Genomic DNA, 24,199 nt, shown 5'->3' with positions numbered 1-24,199 from the left:
ATCAGTTTCAATGGAATGTCTGTGTGCCTGAACAAATAGGTTACCGGTTTGAATTCCTGAATCCATTTACACAAGTTTGGAAAGCCATTGCAGCTTGTTTTTTCTGTGATAAAACATAAATGTAGTAGATATGATGTGTACATGCCCAGTTAGCATATCAGGTCCTCTTGTGGCTGCTATATATAGTAGGTAAACTTGCATAATGATAGTGTTGGATAGATGAGCAAGACAGACTCAGTTGAATTTTTTCCATTACAGCTCATTTTGGCAGATGTTTTCTCTGTTTCCAAAATGACAATGCAACACAGTACAATAGTTGAAACTTAACTGAGAATTACAACAGTTTATTTAGCAGGAACAGTGGCATCTAATCAGTAGGTTTTAGTGAAGTCTTATCATAACTTAGATGTGATTAATGTTAGATAAATATAGCTGTCAGAGTATTTTAAATTGTGTTTTGAGTCTAACTTAATTCCTCTGCTTTCCCTGACTTTTTGTGAAAAGTAGGCATAAGCTGGTAAAATGGTATTTTAGCAAATGAGCAGTGGCTGATGCTAATGATTCTGCGTATAATTTTAGAATAAAGAAAATTGAATTGTTTAGTAAGGAGCCAATTCACTGACCAATAAAAGTACAGCAAAAATGAAACTGGTCAGGTCAATATTGTTCTTATACCTTTGTCATTCAGGCAGTTGAGTCTTAAATTCATAGAATGGTTTGGGTTGGAAGGGACCTTAAAGCCCATCCAGTTCCAACCCCCTGCCACGGGCAGGGACACCTCCCACCAGACCAGGTTGCCCAAAGCCCCGTCCAGCCTGGCCTTGAGCACCTTCAGGGATGGGGCATCCACAGCTTCTCTGGGCAACCTCTTCCAGTGCCTCGCCACCCTCTGAGTAAAGAATTTCTTTCTAATATCTAATTAAATCTACCCTTTTTTAGTTTAAAACCATTACTCCTTGTCCTGTCAACCAACACCCTCAGGTCCTTCTCCTTAGGGCTGCTCTCAATCTGTTCTACGCCCAGCCTGTATTGGTGCTTTTGTGTATTTGTGTCCTCCAGATGTAGGACTTTGCACGTGGCCTTGTTGAAGCTCATGAGGTTCACACAGGCCCACCTTTCAAGCCTATCCAGGTCCCTCTGGATGGCATCCTTTCCCTCCAGTGCATCGACCGTACCACACAGCTCAGTGTCATCAGTGCACATTTTTTAGCAAAATGAAGGCCTCTACTGTGTATTGGGAGAGAGTGTCTTAATGTGGAACAAGTTCTTTCCATTTGAAATCTTTAGGTTGTTTCAGTGATGGAGGTGAGATTTACTCCATTTGTTTGTTATCCACTCTAACCAGTTTAAAATTGCTTCTTTCTGTTGTAACTTAAAACTCTGGTTTTGTTCGTGCTAAAGACTTAATTGATTTTAGGGCAGTTGCATTACAAATGATTGTGTGAATTAAAGATCTTGTTTGAATGCTGTGATTCAGAAGTGAAGTGGACATGGAAGTTCATTCCTATCCTTGGTGATTACATACTGAAGGTATGGCTTCACAAACCCTCCTTTGGAAGGGAATTCCTCAGCAGCAGCGTGAGCCACGGGAGGTCCGGCTGTCAGCTGCTTGTTCCTGGACAGTCACCAGCAGAACCCTATGTGTGGCTGCTCTTTAATCTGAAGCAGTGAACAGATCCAAGTTGCAAACAAATAAACTAAAGCAATCAAACGAAAACCAACCCACCCACTTCTCCTGTAAGGATTCTAAACCTTTGTGCCATCACTACTGGATGTGAAAGGATGGAAAAGTACACAGGCACATTTGGGGATGCCCTACTGAGTAAAGGGGATATAGTGCCCCTTGTACCGTAAGACCACTTGTTCCCTGAATGAGAGCAACGGTATTCAATGTACTCTATTTTACACATATTTGCTGCATACCTTTACTTCATTAGCTTTTTCTTTTTTGAGTGTCATTGATGTCGACACAGCAACATTTACTGTGAGTTTTCAAAGGCTGTATGCTGCTCAGCTGCCACTAAAATCTCTAGGAGCCACTCAGTGAGTTCCTCTCAAATGTTTCTGGAAAATACAGAGGACAGAATGACGTACCCTGATGTTTTGTACTGTGGTAAATACATTTTTATGTGTGTGACAGTGCCTAAATAAATTATGCTCTCAATAAAATCCCACGCCAGCAAATACTGCATGCAGGCTTGAAGCAGGATTTGGATTATTGCTCAGCAATTGCACATTTGAAATACAATAGCTGGAATTTATGTTTACATTAATTATAGCATGAACATAAATTCCTCTGGGCGCTTTCATTCTTCATATATTATGTTGTCTGCTAGACTTCATTGTTTGTGTTATACGCTGAGAGATGGAAACCATTCTCAGTAATGGCTGCAAACATTTGAGTGCAAGGACCATCTTTTCTCAGAAAATCCTTGTAGATCCAGTGGCTTTTCCTCCATGTTTAATTTATTATTTTTATTGTGTACAATCAAGGAGGACTGTTGTTCATGGTGAAAAACTCAACATATAGATGGGAGGCAACATCTGGCTGTTGGTAAATGAACGTCATACAGTATTTTACATTAATTAACTAATTTCTTCAGAACAGCCTCATACTAGAGATGAGGGATGATATTGATGCATAAAATAGACAGCTTTTCTTTTTCAGGATCACAAAGAGTGAACAGCACGTAAAAATATAGGAGATGCTTGTCACTTCTTCTGACTTCTGACCAGGGGATGAGGCTTGTCTTTTTCACTTGCAGCTTTCTAAGGTTACTAGAGAAAATCCTGAGCCTATTGAAGTAAAGTTGTAGGAATCAGAACTTGATTCCTTGCTTTTTACTAGAATTTCGCACGTGTCTTTTGTTGCCGTGCAGTTGATGACAACTTAAAGGCGGTCTTCATTAGAGGTTCTCTTTCCAGTATTGCACCGAGATCCCCAGCTGCATGTTCTAGTCCTTTTCAAGCCAGCTGCTGGCCTTATATGATGATCCTCGCTGAAGACTTTGTGGACACTTCTGAGTGTTTAAAGCAAGATGTTAAGTTGCAGAGAGGTTTCCTATTAAGGCAAAGTGATGTAATGTCCGTGGAACACCGCCAGCTTCTCTCTGCTTGTTTTATTTATATTAGCTGCATACCAGAGAAAATGCCCCCATAAAACATGAGTGCTCCTTGCTATATTTAGCCAAGCTAATTTACTAATACCAGGATATTATGTTTATATGCAATGGAAATAATTATAAAAAGATTTGGGGGCATCTTATTGAAATAAAACAGGTTGGACTTGGGAAAAGTAAATACCAAGTTTGCTGCTGGTGCATAACAAGACTCTAGGGTGTCTTTTAGCATTTATACTTGCAATATATGTATTTCTGTGCTGCAAAGCATTGCTTAATAATCAGCAACACAGTTGAATTAAAATGTTTAAAGAATTCGAAGTACAGAAAGGTTATTTACACTGATCCAAATCTTTTTCGTCTTAGCAGTGCAGATATCCTCACATATAACCTTCGTGACTAAAACCAGTCCAGACACACACATTCCAGTCTGATCTTCTAGCCTGAAATATCTGCATTCTTCTTCATATGGAATACGGTGCAATACTATGCTTTTTTGGTGATGTTTAAAACCACCCTGGCATATCTTGTGTTTATTACCTTACCTTCTCTGACTTTTCTTTAGGACTACTGAAGTCTCTTTTTTTATTGAGGTAGGGTTTTTTTTTTGTTTTGTTTTGCTTTGCCTGGTTTCTGTTCAATTCTTTGTTCTACAGCTGATGGTGCTGATAAATAATCACCAGATTTCTTCCTGACTCTAACAATGTTACTTCATAATGCTGTTGAACAATTTGACCTTTTCTGTTAATTTTCCTCCTACATGGTGACCCTAGCTGGGTGTGGTGGTGTTGGAACTATGGATCCTCCCTGATACTAAGTCTGCCTAGAAGAGTATTCCCCATCAAAAGTAGCTGAGTACATTTGTTAGCTGCTGCTAAGTCATAGCTATCATACTAGTTGTCTACGTAGTGTATGTGAAGAATTTGGGGTACTTTTAAGAGAATAAATTGTTAACCTTTGTGAGCTAGTCCATTGTGATTGTGGAACAGCGTGATGTATTGTGGGATCTGCAGTTGACTCATGAGCTGTTAAGCTATGGACAAGGGAAAGAATTGTTGGATAGCGTTATTTTTATCTGCACCAGTGGGGATGTGTTGGACATCTTGTATGTTTTTCGCCTGGATCTGATTCGCCTGTCTTCATTTCGAAGCATGTGCTTTACTGGGATGACTTCTGAAGATGCTTCTTTTTAAGAAGGTATTCATGCATTCTGACATTTAGCATCTAATTTACACGCTCTGAACTGCACTCTGGAGGCTTCCCTGACTGTCTGGGAGGCTGTACTACTCGTGTAAGTGAGATACCAAAGATGGGATGAGAACATTCCCCCATGCGTCTCCTTTCAACTAGAAGAATTAGAGCAATATGACAGCAAACTAAAGTGCTGCAAGGCCAGAAAGAAAAGGTAAATGATCTTTTAGGCCTATCACAAATCAAGAGTAATTCTTCTACACATCTGGAGCTTGTTTTGAAAATATAAAGCTATTTAATATATAGGGGATTTCAGAATGATTGCAAGATTCTGTTGCTATTTCCAAGAATGTGAATTTTTTCTCATTCATTCTGAATGATTCATTAGGGAAGTAGATCATGCTGTTAAATAATCATGAGAAAAAATTTTGAGTCAACTAAGGGTCAAAAAACATTTCCTGCAATTATGAAGTATGTTAATCAAGCCGGACCTTATGCCTTACAGATTCCACTTAATTTCAAATATCAGATTTTGAACATAAGACAAACTTAAACAAAACAATACGCCTTGGATCATGAGATGCCATTTCTAGTATTGGGCTCTTGAGGACAAAAGTTCTCCCTTGTGTAGAAGATCAGACATAACTAATGTGTGAAGTATTGCCTGGACTGTGTACAGCAAGAATTATGTGCTATCAATTCTTGCTTAGCAAAGTTTATTTCCCCATTTTTAAAGCTAAGGCCTTGCAGATTAGTTATTATTTAAGTTACTTTAATACTGAAGTCTTGAAATCCATTTGGAAAACTGCAGTCTCTGAAGGTTTATGAAATGACCTAAAAATGTGCAGCTTCAGACAACATTGCCTGTAGGGCGTGAGAATGCAATTAATGTGGTAAGTCAAAGTGCAAGGGCTCATTAGAGTCTTGGCATGCAGAATGGGATGACTGTAGGGAACTGCACTTCTTTTCATCCAAACAACAATACTGAGCAGCTCCGTCTTTCTGCGGATCTGGGTACCCACTCTCCCTGATATACTGCACAACTCATTAGAGACCTAAGTCTTTGCCTTATTTTGCCCTCTATGGCAAAAACTGCAGTACTTCAGTATGCTGTCTGGTCTCTCTGGCTTTTCATGATTCCTCGTTCTACGAAGAATTATCATATGGCATACGAGGTGAAGTACAATGTGAAGTCACAGGCCTACTGTCTTACACCTAAGTAGCACTTCTGGAGCTTGCAGAAGGGTGGTGAAGAAGTGGTGGTAGCCCAAGGGAAGAGGCAGGGAGACAGAGAAGACTATAACTAGAGGAAGGGAGGTCAGTGAGGAGAAAAAGTTAAGACAGACCAGCACTACACTGTGGTCCAAGTGCTGAGAGAACAGAGGATTGCGTGGAATCTCAGAGTTCATGCAGGAAGAACATTATGATCCACACTGATGCTAACTGTACCGCTACCAAGTTTGGTGTTGTCAAAATTCCTCTCTTTGAAGTAACTTACTCCAAAATTATATTTTCATTATGGAGCCGTAGGTTGTTTATTAAAGCACAGAGAAAATAAATATCTCATCTACTCGTGAGGTAGAGTCCAAGCTGTGATATTTAAAGAGGAAAAGACTCACTTATGTAGTGTTGACTTCAGTAAGAAAAATGTGTATCACTATGTTTATGTTTGTGGAATCAAAGCACCATTTTTTATTTTAATTCACTTTAACTAACTGATTTACCAGTAGTTTCCAAATATAATCTAAGAACTCTAGTTACGTTAAGGAAACAAATAATTGAGCACACTTAAAATGTTATGCTACTAAGTATTCAGTGTAAAAACTTTTTTTTTGGCAAGGACAAAGTATAAAATTCTGTTGATCAAGGTAAAATAAATTGATTTTCACTCTAGGAATAGATAAACTATTTTTCTCATGATCCATTTCTGAGTATTCATTTTAACATAAAACTCAAGGTGTTTTTAATAAATATGGGACCCCCAATCAGAGAAGCGGTGCATCTAGGCCAGTATTTCTCCCTGAGTGATCAGTTCTGGTCTAAGAAGGGTCAAGAGTGATCAAAATAACGAGTCCACAGAGAGAATCATCCTTCACACTTGTGAGACCTAATGGGTTTAAACATTGAAGAATACTTTTTTCTTTGTAACTAGATTTTTACATACTACCCTATGATCAAACTGAAGATGAACAAGATGTGTTTGTTGCATCTTGGAGGTTTTTACTGCAGGACAGATGTTGTGGAATTAATTGAATTCTGGAGATCAGCTGCAGGCAAGAATAATAAAATTTGTACTGTGGTGTATAGAATAGTAAAATCAATGTCTAGGGTACATTGACTCTGAATGTGTAAATACTACATAGCATGCATTGTACCCTATTTTTTAATATACTATGCATCAATATTCTATGTACTTACACATTTTTTTCAAGAAAACCAATAAAGTAAATGCAGAGATTGTGTTTTGCTAAACAAATATGCTGAAAATCATATTTGACATCCCAGAAATGGAGACTTACACAAAATGTAAAGCTAGAGCCTTGCCTGTTGTGATCAGCGTACTTGCTTTTAAATGCCTTCTAGATTGTGTGACTTAGAATGATACCTCATGCTAGTTTATACATCTGCTGTATAGCTATATATGTCAGCTATATAGCTATACGTCAGCTACATATATATAGCTGACCTGCCATTCAGCATCATTAACACAATATGTGGCGACAATAGATGTTTATCACCACACAATTTACCTGTACAATTCCTTCTTTTGTTTGGAATTCTGTAATGCACAGCTTACTTCAGGGAAGAAGTCCATACTGCATAAGTCTTCCATAAACAATATTACTTGATAGATTGAGAAACAAATTGCCTTTGATGTGAATCTTCTGTATGGAATGTGTTCCCACTCAAATGTTCAAAAGCAATTACGTGCCCCGTCATTTATATGTAAAGCAGTCATTTTAAATGTTTTACCAGAATGCACTGTACAGCTAGCAGTTGAAGAAGAAATTAAATTTGCACTGTAAAATCAATTAATCTATTTACCAGGAAAATATTGCTTAAAACGATGTGTTGCCAGCACAAGAGGTTAATTCAACTTGAGCATCTGTGTCCAAATGTATGTTATTTCAAGATGATCACTTTTCTTTGTGATAATAGATAATGGGAGTAGTGCTGGTCAGGTCTGTTCAATCTGTTTAGGAGCAGAGGAAATTCTGAATATTTTAAAATAGATTTTGACTGCAGTGGTATCTGTGTACTGTGCAAGGTCTTTGCTCAGTAATTCTGCTGGTAGGTGTTTGCTTTTTGTTTTGTAACAAGCAATGAGGAAGTTACAGTGAAGTGCAGAGTTCACTCAAGGAGTAAGGCTGCAAGTCTACTTTCTCATTAGGATTTGCCTAAGACATCTCAATTAAGCTTATCGAGCAATTGTAGTAAGCAGTAGGTGATTTTGCAACATTTTGGGACTTGGCATTTTTTCATCTCTATTATACACTGGGGAAGATGCCTCTGAAAATGGACAAAATACCTCACACCCCTGAAAGGGCACATCTGGCCAGATAAGAGTGACAGCACCCTGTACACTGTATTTTATTTTCAAAAGTAGTCCATCCAGTTGGCTGGATATCCATATCCAGAAAGATTGCTCCTGCTGCAAAATAGGTCAAAGAAGTGTTCATCAGGCAGGTACCACTGAAGCTGATGCAAGTTGGTGATAGGAAAACAAACAAACAAACAAAAAAACAACACATGATAAACCAAAAATATGTTATCAGTCTACAGTAGCAGATCAAGTTGTGCATGCTGTTGTAGCCAAGACTACAAAGAGCTCTGTCTTCCAACTGGTACAGCTGTCATAAGGTCCATCTCGCCACACTTGCAAGTGTTTTGATTTTTCAAGTGTTGCTGCTCTTTTGCCAGTCTGGGCTGGAGTTTTCCTTCTCTGTGACTGCTGCGGCCCACAGAGAATCTGCTGGGCATGAATAGACTGAGCGGTTGCCAACTCCTTGTGGAAACGTTTGTGTGCAAACGCTGAGGACACTTGGGGTATTTTTTTTTGTATTTTTTTTCCCAATAAAGTGAATAATTCACTTAATCAGAGCTTTGTATTTCAACTGGCCTGTTTGTGGAAGATAGGTCAGGCAGGTTGTCTGTGCCTGAACAAACTTGTACCTCCAGCAGGAGCCGAGCAGCTAGGTAATGTGTAGAGGACAGCAACCCGGTGCCTGTTTCAGTTGCCAGAGAACAATGGCAGTGAAAGTCTGCTGTTTCTCCAGTTCGTGATGGGACATCCTTCACCAGGGCTTTTAAAAAGGCTATCTAAGAAGGCATCTGTGAGGAAACATTCTTGCAATAGATGTCCAAATGTCTCTGGATGATACCAATCCCTAACACAGCAGTAAATTCAGATTCCCTGGGAGGTGTGCAGCATGTCGAGTGACTACATAATTGTTCATCCCTTTAAGTATATCCTTTTGTGTTTTTTTTCCGTTGCCATAACTTTCATTAATATTACCAACCTAGATTGCATGACAGGGACATCGAGCCCTTCCCTCGGTCTTGCATAAGAAATGACTGCATTATTACATTGATTGAATAAATGAAGCAGAAGTTGTGAGTAATATTGTAGAGTTACTGAGAACCAGGCTGAATGATTATCGCTGTCTTCAGCACTTTTTACTTCTGCCATAAAAGCTGGTGTATGTTGGTTATGGGTTATGTCTGTGCATATGGAAGGAATTGAGCAAGAATGGTATAATAGCAGAACTTTGTGATACGAAGATGGTGCTGACACCCAAAAGGCATTATATTCTCATGGTGGGGGAATCTCAAAAATATATATTTATTTCACATTAAAAAATACCGGTTTTTATGCATTGATTTTCTTTCCAATGGTTCTTTTATATATGGTATTTTAAGGATGGAATACCTTCACTGAGTTTCAGTAAAACAGAATACTGATGTGTCAGCTGCTAATATCTGAGATGTACGTGAAACAGTGACCAGCTCACATGTCAGAACTGTTCTTCTTTGTGAATACAAAATAGCTGGGAAAAGGCCCTCAAATGTAGGCTGTAAAATGACCTTTATTTCTTCAAGTAGTTTTGAAGCGTAGTTTTCATTTTCCCAAAGACACAATTGACAGTACGTGTGTGCTCTTGTAATATCGCACATCTAGATTTGTAATATCACACATCTTTTTTTTCTACCTTTTTTCTTTTAAAAAACATGCTCATTCTGACTCCCAAAGGTAGCTATTTCAGTACTACAAACCGATTGTCTTTCCATGTAACCTAAGGCACAGATACTTCACAGGTATTGAAAGTATGGAGGTTCAGTTTTGAGCCTGCTGTAACTGGTGGGTGGGAATGAAAATAAACTAACTTCCCAACTTTGGTGGCCAATACTCGTAATTTGTAGAGTATCTTGTTAATCAAAAGTATAAAGTTGAAAAACAAACAATCAAAAAAGTGAATGTGCTGTGCAGCACTGAAAAAATGTATCATACTGCATCTAGAAGAGGAGGAATGGTTGTCAGTCTTCTTCAGTTCACTTTGAGTTTTAGGCTGCTAAAGTTTCTGAAACCTGAATTTGATTTTATTTTTTGCATACTTGCTTTGGATACATACCAGTAAGCACAGAATGTAACCTTCCATGTGGTCTGGCACAGTTAGAGCCAGAGACCTGTTTGTGCATTCGCAGGCTAATTCATTCCTGCATTTGAAGTCATGATTTCCTACAGTTTGGGTAAACTGAGCTGCAATCTGGGACTTGCGCTGTTATTAATGCCTCATTACTGATTTACGTCTTAATAACAGACTTTCTGCTTCCTTTACCAGACCAATTCTTGTGGCGTAACCCTAACGGAGTTATGAAGTTCAGCTTTTTTACTGAAGCTGTATTGTGTCTTTATGACTTTTTGGAACAATAAGTGTGCACAAGAGCACAATTTCCTCTCTTTCTGTACCCAGGGTGAATGTGTTATCTTACTGGTGCATGTTTTGAAAAATGTCCCTGCAGTGTTACAGAGATATGAAAAAGGTTCCTGTCTCCAGAAGAATTGCTTGGAGCCGCCTTGTGTTCACTAACTACTGGCACTATCACTACTGTTAGTTTCCTTAGTACAGAAATTACCTTGATGTCTTTGACAGATAATCAAACAATAATGGAAAACGGGCACAGCTACAACTGCCACTTGTTAGGATAGACAGGCTTTTAACAGCCAAATTACAGCAGGATTTCCTTAAAGGTGAGTTCACAAACAATGCAGGCATGATGCAGACATTTTACATTTATCGTCTGCATGTACAAAGTTTCTCTGATGAAAAGTCAGGCTTAGTTTCAGAGAATGCTCGTAATATGGTACCTGTGTCAGCTCTAAAACCAGGCTGATTATCCTCAGAGTACATTAGGGTACAGTGAAATTAGATAACTATAAACACTGCTGTATATTGACATGAAATAAGGAAAAATACTAGTTCTTGTGAATCTGCATTGTCAATTTGTTAAGCTTTGAAGGGTAAGCAGTAAAAATGTTAAAAGCTTGCAGCTGGTGGAGATGGTTCCTAGTTATAGCTCCAGATACTCCACACAACGATTAAATTGTAATAACATCCCTGCAGCCCCCCTGAAATCTGTCATCATAGACAAAAAGTATCTCAGCATGTTTGCAGGGTAGGACCCAAACTGGTGCTGTTTTTCATTTTTCCTCCTCTCCCCTTCCCCTGGCCTTCCTCAGTTTTTGTTTTAACAGGTATTTCCACTCTTATATAAATGTGAACCCTTGCAGGTTTTAAAACAGTGTGTGGTTGTTTCTCATATTTATAAGGGATTGTTCAGCATCAGGGCGCTTAATGCTCGGGTAAATGTATTTGTATAAGACAGCCTGAAGGCTGCCTGTGTCTTGGATGCCTTGCAGGTGTTGTTTTTTGTTTATTTTTGTTGTTTAAAAAAGCATTTTTAACATTTCTGAAATTGAGTAAGTATTCAGCGGACACAGTTTTAGTTGGAATTACCTTTGTATTCTGAGTATTTCTTTTCAGTACAGTTGTTAATTCATTCACTGCTAGCTTAAGTTGATATTTTCATTTTTAGTAACTCTCAAGCATTGATACATCTGGTGGAAAAGTATATATTAGCAATCTTATCAGAGGTAAATTTAACTGTTGTCAAATTTTGCACGAGCCTCTCCAAAGCATTCAGTGTATTTCAGTCTCCAAAATAGTAACTGCCAGAAGTTTAGCAAATTATTCATTTCCAACAGTACCATTTATACCAGTAAGACACAAAATGTAGTTATAGAGAGCAAATTAATCGGTGTGTTCAAGAGGTAGCTTAACTTGGTGAGTTTGCTGTCCCAGCTGCCAAACAGCCACAGATGCAGAAGCACTAGGAGCATTATGTAGGAAGGGAACCACAGCGGCTCCCAGCACTTCCAGTTCTCCATTCCCTCGCTGCCTGCCAGCTACCCAACTGGGCTGCCAAGGAGCTTGAGTGGTCTAACTGCATCTTAGTGCGTTGTCATGCTAATAAATCATAATGGAAAATATTCCGTCCTAGATTTTATAAATATCTATATCTCTCTATATATGTATACACCTCGAATACTGTGTTCAGTTTGGGGCCCGTAGCCACAAGAAGGACATCGAGGTGCTGGAGCACGTCCAGAGAAGGGCAGCGAAGCTGATGAAGGGTCTGGAGCACAAGTCTTATGAGGACTGGCTGAGGGAACTGGGGTGGTTTAGCCTAGAGAAAAGGAGGCTGAGGGAAAACCCCATGATGCTGTACAATTACCTTAAAGGAGGCTATAGCAAGGTGGGGATCAGGCTTTTCTCCCAAGTACTGAGTGGTAAGATGAGGAGAAATGGGCTCAAGTTGCACCAGGCGGGAGTTAGGTTGAAAATTAGGAGAAATTTCCTCACTGAAAAGGTTGTACAACACTGGAACAGGCTGCCTAGGAAAATGGTGGAGTCACCGTCCCTGGAGGTCTTCAAGAAATGTGTAGATGCAGAACTCACTACCATGGTTTAGTGGTGGACTTGGCAGTGCTAGGTTAAAGGTTGGACTAACTGATCTTAGAGGTCATTTCCAACCTGAATGATTCTGTGATTCTGTGATACCTAAATACATGAAGAAATATATCTGAACATAGTTATTGAGTGACATGGAAGTCGGTGTTACCTGAGAACACCCTTGCCTCTCAATACAGCATGATGGTGCCTTAAAGAAGCAAACACACAGACTGGTTGCTCTTGCATGATTATGAGACACTCGTCTCGAGTTAGAAGCTAGATCTTCATTGGAATGTAGGTTTCGTGGAGATGAGCAGTTGTTATTCCAAAATACAAAGTTTTCCTGGCATTAGTTTCAGATCTTAATTTAGAAAACTAGCTCAGGCTTTTAAAGTTGTGGTTAATTCTGATTATTTTCATTCAAAGTATTCCTGTACTTTCAGAAGTATGTATAGTATATTTCTGCTGAACTGCACCATCTGTTCCTCAAAGGGCAGGTTACTGGAAGGACATGAAGGGGTTGGTCTGCTTTCACTCAGGAATGATTTGGGGCAAAAGTGAGTCCATTGTTCTTCCATACATGATGTGTAGGAGTCTTTCTTTCAAACAAAAATTGCTTTTCTTCGTCTGCTTTTCATTTGCTCCTTTTCTGTTGGTAAGATGATGAGGGAGGACCAAGGAGGGCCCAAATCAGGAAATATAAAAATTTATAACATAGAAAAACTGTATTTAGTCTTGGTTCTTTATCTGTGGTGGTTGGTTCAATCTATTTCACATACTGTCTTGTAAAACACTGAAGAAACATGAATGCCCTTACCACACTTTGTGGTAGACACTACCTGGATAGAGTTCATTCTGTGCAAGGCTGATTCCCGTCAAGGCCTGGACAGCAGGCACCACCCTGGGAGAAACCTTCCCCTAAGACAGAAAGTCTGGGTGTAAGTGGCTTTCTTAAGAGTTTTTGCATTTAAAAAGTACAGGGAGCAGGTTGTACCTCTGGATCACTTTGGATGCCAGGACTGGGTGGAACAAGCAGTATCAAGTGGCAGTTCTCTAGCAGTATCATGAACTGTGGACTTACAGTGAGAACAACAAAGCCAGCACCACCAAGTTCAGTCAGCTCAGTTCAGCTGCTTGCCGTTATCATTCCTTAGCACAGACAGCACTGTCGACCTAGGCAGAGAAAATCTCTTTCTTCAAGATATAAAAAGACAGATCTGTAAGGAGCTGGTGGTTACACTGCAAATAGTAGGGTGCTTCCCAGAGGAGGTTTTGGGCTTTTTTCCTCCAAGAATCGTAATGTTTTTCACAGATCCAGAGATGTAAGATAAACATAAAGGTGGTACATATCCTCATACTGGGAACCTGGAAATAAGCCTGATGGAGACCTTGCAATATGAAGGATTCCTTCCACCCTGAAAATGTCATCTGCTGTCACGTACTCTGCAACCCACTGGTCAGTTCCTCCTGAGACTTTTTCAGAGATATACAACCATCTCTGCCTTTCTCCTGCACCTCCCCTGTTTCATAGCTCTACATCCAAGCCCTTGGCCTGGGCTTGGATTACAGTTCCTTGTAGTGGTTGTTACCTGTTTAGTTCTCAAAGGACAGCTCTATTAATTGTAAAAATAACATGATACCAAAAAGGTATCAAGAAGAAAACAAAAATTAAAGTGGGTTAAAAAAATAAATCAGCCTATTGTAGTCCGAACCAAGTGCATACCTTAGAATATGAATCCTCAAGTAACTGTTACCCTTAAAATATGCCATCTTTACTGGCATCATTAGAGAATATTCTGCTAATATCTGTTTGCTCTTCTTCCATGCAATCAGTGTTTTGCTTCTGAAAACATAGTATTCTGTAGTTACCAAAAAAATAAACGTATCTAGCCTTCCCTTTGAACACCTGTTTTCAAATGTGAGCATTTAGCTCATGCTCTTTTCATTGTTTAGCACTTAGTTTTTTGACTTAGCTGTGAAGAATGGAATAAGAGGGGGGACACAGAGCCAGACTGCTGCTGTGGAATAAAAGAGGAATGAAAACCAGGCTGGAAATGAGGCAAGGTGCAGTGGGCAGGCACTGACAAGTGAAGCTTGCCCCTTCCACTTCTGTCAGTGAGTGGTCCCCTCAGCAGTCATCATCTCCCAGCACATGGCAAACCTTTCACTGGCACCAAGAGTGAGCATGATTTGCCAGTGCTTTGACCCAAGTGAGACCATGGCCAGTTTCTGCTTCTGGCAGTCTGTTAAAGCTAGCCTTGAGGCATTTTTGCATAAGGTTAATGCTGCCAGTGAACATTATATACGTGATCTGGCAGCAGGGGAGAATGGCACATTGGAGAGAGCAGTGCTAAAGGACTGTTTCTTCAGGATACTGTTGTCACCATGGATTGTGACCCTACAGTGCCAAATCTCTAGGAAACACGGCCTTTACAGACAGTACTGTTTAAAAACATTCTTACATATATCTGCACCACTGTGAGCAATAGTTTAAATGAATTTTTAATACAACATTTTTTCCTGTGGTGAGCTTAAAGTCCAGCCAGCCAGAATTTCTGTTTGCATTAGCAGGTAGAGCACTTTGCCACATTGCACCCGTGGGTCAGTAATAACAATGTTAGTAGTGAGCTGCTAGCAGTAGATATCCAGGCATCTAATAACAGTATCATAAAGTTCATATAACTCATTTGAAAACTATGGAAACCAAGGTCCAGATGGAAAAGTGACTTGCAGGATCGAATCAGTTCAGGTCTCCTGATATTACTCTCTCTCATTTGGTCTGAAATATGTCCTTTCTAGTGCTAATTTGTGGTGTACTGCAGATTTTAAATTGGAGCCTAGCTTCCTAGAATTTAAAAAAAAATAGATCTTATTTTTTATGATACCTGACGCTCCTTGCTTTTTTGTCTTTGCTGTTATTCTCATGTAGTTGTGTTGGCTTTGAGGAAATGCATAAATCCCTGACAGCAGTAGCGAGCCTCCTGCCGTGCTTGGAGGTTGCTGTGAATATTGTTGACACAGTAAGAGGAGACTCACTGTCTTCTCTAATGGCAAGGGAAACTCTGACTTTCCTGATGGATTTTATATTCTAGTTTTCAATTCCCTAAAATTTAGCAAGCGTGAATTTCCATGAGGTTAGCCAATAGATTAATTAAAAAATTACTAGTTGCTGTATCTTCATTCAGTTGTTAGTTTCTAAGAGAGGCCAGAGAGGAAAGTGAGGTTACAGAAATACTTGGGAAAGTGTAATGTTGCATCTTGCGAGTCACCTGCACGGTGAGTAAAAGAATTCCTAAAGAGGCAGTATGGAAAATACCCCAAATTAATTCTAGCTATTCAATATTTAATATTGTAAAGAAAAGGAAGACTGACATTGTGTAGACAAGCACTGCTCCAGGAGTAACTTCATTTACTGTCACGTCTTCTTGCACTGGATGTTGCTAGTGATGCACACACAAATCCTTATTCTTAACTGCTGAACAAATTGGATTTTTCTCCTCCTCCTCAGTCACCAACTTCTTTTCACAGTTAGAAATCTATAATAAGTGGAAAACAAAGTGATACAAGCGTATAACTGAAGGTGAAAAGGCTGTGCCTTCCCATTCTAGTAGCTGATAAGAAAAGATTGTGTTGTGAACAGTACATCTATACGTGTTTGGACCGTGAATCGTAACTGCATAAATGCTATTTTTCCTTCTGTTGCAACTAGTGTCTGCTTCAGCTAAAATATTACTACTCTACTTTTTGCATTTCTTTAACTGTTTAAACATATCTATTAGAACATCTGAAATGTTGTATAAAAATTTTGGGTAAGAATACTTGGTACTGAATAAAGTATTCACAGATATGGAAGCAGGCCTTTTAAGAATATTTATGTACTACTTGGTCCACTTTGCAGTGACTTCCTGAAAATTCTCAAAATTCTCAATATTTGCTTTATCCTAGTCAGGATTTTTTATTATTTTCTTCTGCCATTAACTGATCAAATTTTACAAAAGAAAAAAAAAAAAAACAACTTTAGCTGTTCATTCTTATGTTGTTATAATTACTTGGTAAAAATTGAAAGATCCACATGAGAAAATGAGTTTTATTCAGTGTTGTTTAAACAAGCTTGACGTGTTCCCTTAAAGCATGTGTGCCCTTTAAAACACTTGGATTACAAAACATATTACAGCTAATTGGAAAGAGGATGTAATTACAATTAAACTAATTTTTCCTGTAATTTCATCCAAAACTGAGCTTTTTTTTTTTAATTATCTTTGCTTCACTACTGATGAGGGCAACATAACGGACAGATTCCACTGCACAGTGTTGACTGCTGGGACCCTTTATATCCATGGCACAGCAGAGTTTCAGTGACCGACCTGTGCAGAGCTTCCCCTGCTGTTAGTGTCAGTGCAATGTAACACTTGTGAATTGATTAATTGATTATTCTTTTTTTTTCTTTTTCCTTCTTCATAGTGACACATCCCTAGGGCACATCTGCTCAAGAAATGAATAAGCATAGGGCAGCATCTGCTGTTAAAAGGGTAGTTTCTGAGGTGGAGAACATCCCTTTACAAACAAGGATCGTGTGTTTCTGCATGAAAGTTTGCTTTAAGATCTTTTATTTTTTTTGCTACATGGAGTGATGTGATAACGCTTATGTCTGCATGTTAATTTTTAAGCAGACGTGCACTTTGTCTGGACCCTAAGCTGATAGAAGGCTTTGCAAATTGAATTAGTGTTGTCCCAAGCAATAAACCCTGACTTACAGGCATGCATATTCTTGTGGCCTCAAGTCAAGCTTAGTGTGAGAGCAGAGGAACCTCATGTTTGCCTGCCGACCTTTTGTAGTCATACTCTGAATCTGGTCTTTGCTGCTGCCCAGATTGGTACAGCAGCGCTTCGGTGGCAGGCACTGTAGTAGTGTGCTTACTTACCATTGACAGGGCCATAGATGGTCATTTGTGTTGTGCTGTTGGCTGGGCACGCAGCCATGTGACTTGGCAATGAAAATAAAAAAAGTCCCAAGACAAGACACTTTGACTTGCTTTTAGCATATGTTGGGTAAACAGGAGTGTTGGAGACAGCTATTTTTTTTTCTATATTCAACGCAGCATTTACAGTACTAAATTTTCCTCTTTTTTTTTTTAAACCTTAACCTCTCTGTAATGAATAAAAAAATTAGGAGGGGTGGGAGTGTTATGACGGAAGAGAAAGTATTTTAAAATAATTTGGTTGGACTAGATGATCTTGGAGGTCTCTTCCAACCTAGACGATTCTGTGATTCTGTAATTTTAGAGGCATTGGACAATAGGTCTGCAAATAATCAGACTAAAGAAACAGAACGAGCTGAAAGTAGCAGTGTTACAGGACTTTCCTCAATCGGAGGTGACATCAAGTATTTCTGTCATCAGCCAAGAGAATCAAATGATGATGGGAACTGAAAGAAAAAGCACAATTGCTTTAGCCCAGGTAGGGAAAGGAGGTTCTTATGTAGTTCTGTAAAAACTGAAGACTAAGGTTCAACCCATGCCCCATGGAATGATGGATTTAGAGTTGCTATTGTCAACATCAAAAATGAAGTATAAAAATCTGCAATTGAGCTGCATTTGTACTGGTATTGTTGACTCAATTAAAAAGAATCAGAAAACTTTAATTTCCTTTTAAGTACTGAAATATGTATTGTTGGTGAGATAACTTATGTAGTTAGAATGATTTCTCTTTATTCCAAAAAAAAAAGGTAAAAAGCAACTGTTAAAAGTAAAGGACTGATTTTTCAGTTTTCTGTCCCAAACAATCTTACTCCCCTGTTTTATCTAAAATATCTCCTTTGGCCTGAGATCATAAGCAGAATTATTGTCAGAAAACATTTTCTGGGAAATGTGGATGGTTGGAATATCAAAATTAATCTTAGAATGGAAAATATGATAGTAGCATTTCCAATTTTGTTGCTACCAACAACAGTATACTGTTGTGCTAGAATCATACATTCATATGCCATGCATTAAGCAGACAGCTTCTAAAATTTCTGCTTGAAAGACCTAAATTATACATAAACAATGACACACTTGTATATAATAAAGTATTTATGTATGAAATATACAGAAAACGTATATGTGCCTATGCTGAAGCTTCGTAGACATCTGGAGTATTGAGATAAAGTTATGCTTTCCAGCTGGAACATGACAAGTTTTAAGCAAGTCAGTCTGATGAATTTTAAGTTGAGAGACCACACAGTTAAGCTTGATCTCCGTTTTCATAGGGCCCTTACTTACATGGCACTCCTATTTTTTCAGCAGAACAGCAGTTAAAATAGACTGCTGCAGTGTCTAAACGGAGAGACAGGAACATTATAAAGGAGCAACAAATAGGAAGGTCACAATGTCATTCAAACTAATGTTTTGTGGACAGAAACCAATGTATGCTCTGGTTTGCTTCGTTGCTGAACATAACGCATTTTTTGACTTAATTAACAATTTTGGCTGCTTCTGTGTATTGTTTTTTTATTCCTTATTGTTCTGCTAGAGAATGTCTGCATTTTTAAAGGAAAGTCTCATTTCCATTTGAGCTGATAGTATTGCAATTAGGAATTCCCTAGAGCTGTATTCAGTACCTATTAAGATAGACCTCAGAACCTACAATTAAGAACGAAACCTGGAAAAAAAAAAAAGTGGGACTAGATACATATGGAAGCTCAGTTTACCATCTCCTTAGGTTATAGATTTTTCCTGGAAGTGTTCTTTGCTCATCTACAGGTACATGGATGGTTCTAACAAAGAAGTTAGTTCATTTTCTCCAAGTAGCTCATTAAAAGTATGGCAGTAATTAGGCTTGTCTGATCTGCACAAGTAGGCTACAGCAGAAATCAAAGCTGAAGCTGTCACTGGGTAAATATCTGAGGCGTATTATGGGAACTTGGCCATAGAATGAAATAGGCAAGAAATGAAATGAAACTTCTAAGATCATCAACATTACTTACATTAACTGGATTGCTCTTTTAAAATATGCTAAATGTTTTCAACTTGTCTTATAGTGTACCATTTTTAAGCAGTGAAAGTTTTGTTGACTTCTGTTTTGCATACACTCCCCCCCCCCCCCCCCCCTTTTGAGCTGAAAAAAAGGACTTTTGTAACAGTGTTTTAGCTCTGAAAAAATAGGGGTATTCAAGATATGCGAATGCTTTGAACTTTCCCTGGCTTCTGACTCTCCTAGACCACAGCTGAGTGGAATTTTTACCTCCTCCCGGCCAGCACTCCATGTCTGATCATCTTTTTGTCTATTTTTCCTTCCTACAGGGATCCTATAAAAATACAGCAGCTGCAGAACCAAATTCGTCTGGAGCAAGAAGGTGGCCAGTGGTATCGTCACCAGCAGCAACCTGAGCACCATCAGCACCCTCCCTCATCTCCTTCCTTTCCTCCTCCCCCCTCCTTCCAGGAGCTTGAGTCCAGCCAGTCTGTTATTTCTCCTGTGCCAATGAGTATTCTCAACTCTCATACTTCCCCAACCATGCAGTCTTCCAGCTCCTTCAACTACGCTCGACCTAAGCAGTTTATTGCTGCTCAGAACATCAGCCCTGCTTCAGGTTATGTGACTCCTTCTTCAGGATCATCTACATCCAGCCTGCCTTCTCCTATGTCTCCAACTGCTTCCCAAAAACAGTTTGGGAGAGTGCCTGTTCCGCCTTTCTCTCAGCAGTTTGCTCCAGAAGGGGAGTACGGATGGTCTCCTTCTTCTCCATCCCCTCCTCCCCCGCCTCCGCCTGTCTTTAGTCCAACCGCGACATATCCGGCGTGTGATTCCTTTCCACTTCCACCTCCTCCACCTCCTCCTCTTCCTTCACTTTCTTCACCTTCCCACAGCCTGTCTCCAACTCCCAGATTTCCTAATTCCGGCCAGTCTCCAGCAGCTTTTCTCAGCTCCATGCTGCCATCCCAGCCACCACCCATTTCTGTCAACGCGTTAGGCCTCCCGAAAGGAGTGACACCTCCGTAAGTATTAGCTAATGAGCTCCTTGAGTTTGACTGTACTGAAGATTGTACTGAAGATTATTGCACTTGCTTCATTTTATACTTTTCTAGGGCCCCTTGCTGTTACCTGCCAGCTGAGAGAGAGATGTTAATTGTTTGCAAATGCCTCTGTGCTAGAGATTAGGTACAGTTTTCTAACTATCACAGAAAAGAGATTCTGAAAGAGTATTACAATAGGAGTAACAGAGGAAAATCTAAGGTTTTACACTGGAGTTGATGAATTTATGAAAGCAGCAGCAAAAGGTTCTGCATGCCCAGAAAAGTGGAAGGAGATTCAAGAAAACCCTTCCCATGACCCAGCTCTCTTAAAGTCACGTATTCAATGATATTCGTGATCTATGTTCCCATTGCATCTGTGCATAGAGAAAGTAAAGGGAGCATTTTTCAAAAGTCCCTATAGCTTTGCGATACTTGAAGTATAAGGTATTAAAGTATACATCTGACAACAAAGTGGTCATAATGATGTATTGACTCTTGCCTAGGGTTTTTTTTGTTTCGTTTTGTTTTGTTTCTTTCCCCTAAGGAAGTTTGGAAAAGGGTTTAGGAGGGGATTTTGAAAAGAAGTGCATAAAAGCAAACAGAGCCCCTCCTCCTAACAACTCCACATACTTGTTTTCCCCTTTTGTCTTCCCTAAAGGCCAAAATAGTATTTTGGAGCATGTCAGCTCCCGTCATAGATCAGTTTGTCTTTTCCACTGGCACTAGATTCTCATTCCATCCTTAGAGATCAAAGAGACATGCTGAAGAACAAAAATGAGAATAGCTGTATCCAAGGCTTATTTATAACTTTGTCTAGAAGTTTGTCTAAACATATCTACAGTATCTAGGTGACTTGCTCAGCTACATACCGTTGTGGTGGGAACTTCTGTTATTTCAGTCCAAGATATGCAAAGGAAGAGAAGGAGGAAGGTGGACAGATATCAGAGTAATAAATCATATATATGCTTTAATAAGCATTTCTTTATCTTGATTTCTGTCATATGGCTCATTATGGAATCTGGCCATAAAACAGAATTGGGAGAAAAATGAATAAATAGTACAGTTTGCTCTTGCACTCGTACTAGTTATGATTTTCTGTCTTACTCTGTGTCCTTTGCACTGGCTGAGTTTCTCTGCTGAAAGTTGCATGATTGATTTACTGACAGCTTGGCAGGTAAGCACAGCCCAAGAAATTGCTCCTGATTTGACACATAGGAGTCAGGATTGCCCCTGATTTGACACATAGCTACATAGCTCTGTGGGCACGTGCTGTTGTGCTGCTTAGGGCAATCCACTGTAGGCAACCATGGGGACTGGGTTCTTTTTCGATTTCCTTTCTATGTGCTGTGATGGTGGCAGCAACAGCTCAGGCCTTCACTGTGTTCCATTAATGTGGAGAGCAGCTTCTCCATGCTTCTCTTCTGTCCTCTACAGGAAGGACGTCAAGGTGCTGGAGTTTGCCCAAAGAAGGGCAATGAGGCTGGTGAAGGGACTAGAGAACAAGTCTTAATGTGGAGCGGCTGAGGGAACTGGCGTTGTTTAGCCTAGAGAAAAGGAGGCTCAGGGGAGACCTTGTTGTGCTGTACAATTACCTTAAAGGAGTCTATAACGAGATGGGGATTGGGCTCTTCTCCCATGCACCAAGTGATAAGACAAGGGGAAGTGGTCTCAAGTTGCTCCAGGGAAGGTTTTGGTTGGATATTAGGAGAAATTTCTTCACTGAAAGGGTTGTGCGACATTGGAACAGGCTGCCCAGGGAAGTGGTGGAGTCACCATCCCTGGAGGTCTTCAAGAAACGTGTAGAATTTAGTACCATAGTTTAGTGGTGGACTTTAGCACTAGGTTAAAGGTTGGACTAACTGATCTTAGAGGTCATTTCCAACCTGAATGATTCTGTGATTCTCTCCCTATTATGCTATGTTCAGGCATATGTTCTTACTCGAGGCATTCAGCTGTGTTCCTCATTTCCTTTTATCTTTGGACACAGGCTGCACTCTGCAAGGATGCTTCCCCAAAACTAGCAGCCACCAGCCTGGGTGTGCATGTGACAGGGTGTCTCTCCCCCCAGGGCAAGACAGCAGCCTCAGGTTCTGAGCTGGGCCCGATAAGGTGGTTGGGGCTGTTTGGCCTGCCATTCCCTTAGGAAATGTAATCCAGATGGGAGCTGGATCATGTTAACCATGCTGAGTTTATGTGTGTATGATTTATACATCTGTATATATATTTACAATGAGCATTTGTCATCTTAATTATAACATTAAAACATGGTAAAGGATGTACTGCTTGATGCAGAAAAAATTCTATTGTTATATATCTCTGCCTGTTTTTCTCTGGCTTCACCCCTTTCATTTTACATTCACTAGAGCCTACTAATGCCTGTGTCTTTAGACTTGCTGGGTAAATAAGCAAGTCATTTGGTCTCTTCTGCTTTGTGCTTCAATTTCAGTTCTTCTGTATTTGTTGTTTTCATACCTTCACTTTTGCTTCATCTTTCCCCTTGACTTTTTCTCTACCCTCACAAATCCTCTTTCCTTGAACATATGTATCTTTCTGAGATGCTCTAGTTTTTGAGCACTCACAGTATTCCATATCCTAAACCTATATTCTTACCATGTACTCCATGCATCTCTGAGATCCACTGTTTGCAAAGGATGATACTGTTACCTGGCAGTGTGCTGTAACAGACAAGGTGCGCGGAATTAATTAAGGTATTCAGTTTTGCTTCAGCTCAGCATCTAAAAAGCTAGTCAAGCCATTTAGCTTTGTCTCTACTTTCAAATCTGTCATGTAGTGGTGATATTGAGAATATGATTGTGTTGTTGAAAGTGAACTAGCTACTGCTTGAAATGCCCTTCATGGAAAGGAGATGCATGTTTGAGTAGAGACTCCAAGTACAGTGTTTGAAGTGGTAGGATTTCTTCTTTAGAAGATAACTTTATTATTTATTATTATATTTTCACTTCAATGGAAGTAGACTTGAATCTGTCATTGCATTTAGATACTTCTACAATTTCGTACCAAGTGCCTCTAAGAGACAAAATGTGCTTAACACAGTTTTCCTGCCTGCCTTCAGTATTTTCATAGCTCCTTTCTCTTGTCATTTTTTCTGTGTGACTGTATATTTCAGGGTTGGTAATTCACTCCTAGTATTTTGATTATATGGTCTTTTTACCATTGTCGTTTATTTTTGTTTGGTTGGTTTTGTTGTTGTTTTCTCACTCAGGCATGAGTACCTTGACAATGATAATCAAATGTCTGAAAGAAATCAATAATTATTTAGCCATGTCAGTCTCCTGTAATTACCAAACAAACATTACTTGGCAGAATAAGAAATCCTGTAGACTACTTTTGTGTGTCTTGATATGCTGTAGAATTTATTGAATAATTGTTTATTTTTTCATACATTTCAGTGTTTTTTCATGACTAAATGCTTTTAAAAAAATAAGTAGTAAGTATGCACCATTCTTATTTTCTTCTGATTGCTTTCGTAGTTGGAGCAGAATATAGGTAAATAATAACCATTGCAGTGCTAATGTTTTAGCTGAGAGTTGAATTTTCCCTTGGTTTTGGACCCTGAGACTCTGTAGATAACGTATCATTATTTAAACCAGTTTGATAAAATGAATATTCTTCCCAGTTGATAGATAGACATTGTGCATGTTGTTGGGTTGTTTTTTTTGCTTGTTTGTTTTTTTTTCCTCCCAGCATGTAGTCTTACAGCCTTGTCTGAATCATGGGAACAGCTACTTGTGAATTTTCTATATTTCATTTGGACATCTGAAACATGGACAGCAGCTTTGTGTAGTTAGTACCTACTAATTCACCTTTAAATAGTCTAAACATTTATTTGCAACAGTTTTATGGTAAATGTTTCAGTTGAATA

At 39.3% G+C, this 24,199-nt stretch overlaps 1 protein-coding gene across 9 annotated transcripts in view; it reads left to right on the top strand.

Annotated features, from left to right (window-relative positions):
- Positions 1 to 24,199, top strand: part of PALLD (palladin, cytoskeletal associated protein) — a 201,763-nt gene that overhangs the window by 144,548 nt on the left and 33,016 nt on the right. For 7 of the 9 annotated variants that reach the window (XM_080589020.1, XM_080589023.1, XM_080589021.1 and 4 more), the window contains one exon: positions 19,603 to 20,298. The exons of the other annotated variants lie outside the window; for them this stretch is intronic. In XM_080589020.1, coding sequence (XP_080445146.1) covers positions 19,603 to 20,298 — 696 coding nt within the window. The remainder of the gene's footprint in view (positions 1 to 19,602; positions 20,299 to 24,199) is intronic. 9 annotated transcript variants of the gene reach the window in all.

This window comes from Anser brachyrhynchus (genome assembly GCF_964034855.1).
Source record: "Anser brachyrhynchus genome assembly, chromosome: 4".
NCBI classification, from domain to species: Eukaryota; Metazoa; Chordata; class Aves; order Anseriformes; family Anatidae; genus Anser; species Anser brachyrhynchus.
The sequence above is the reverse complement of the archived record's forward strand: the minus strand, read 5'-3'. Positions and strand labels throughout refer to the sequence as shown.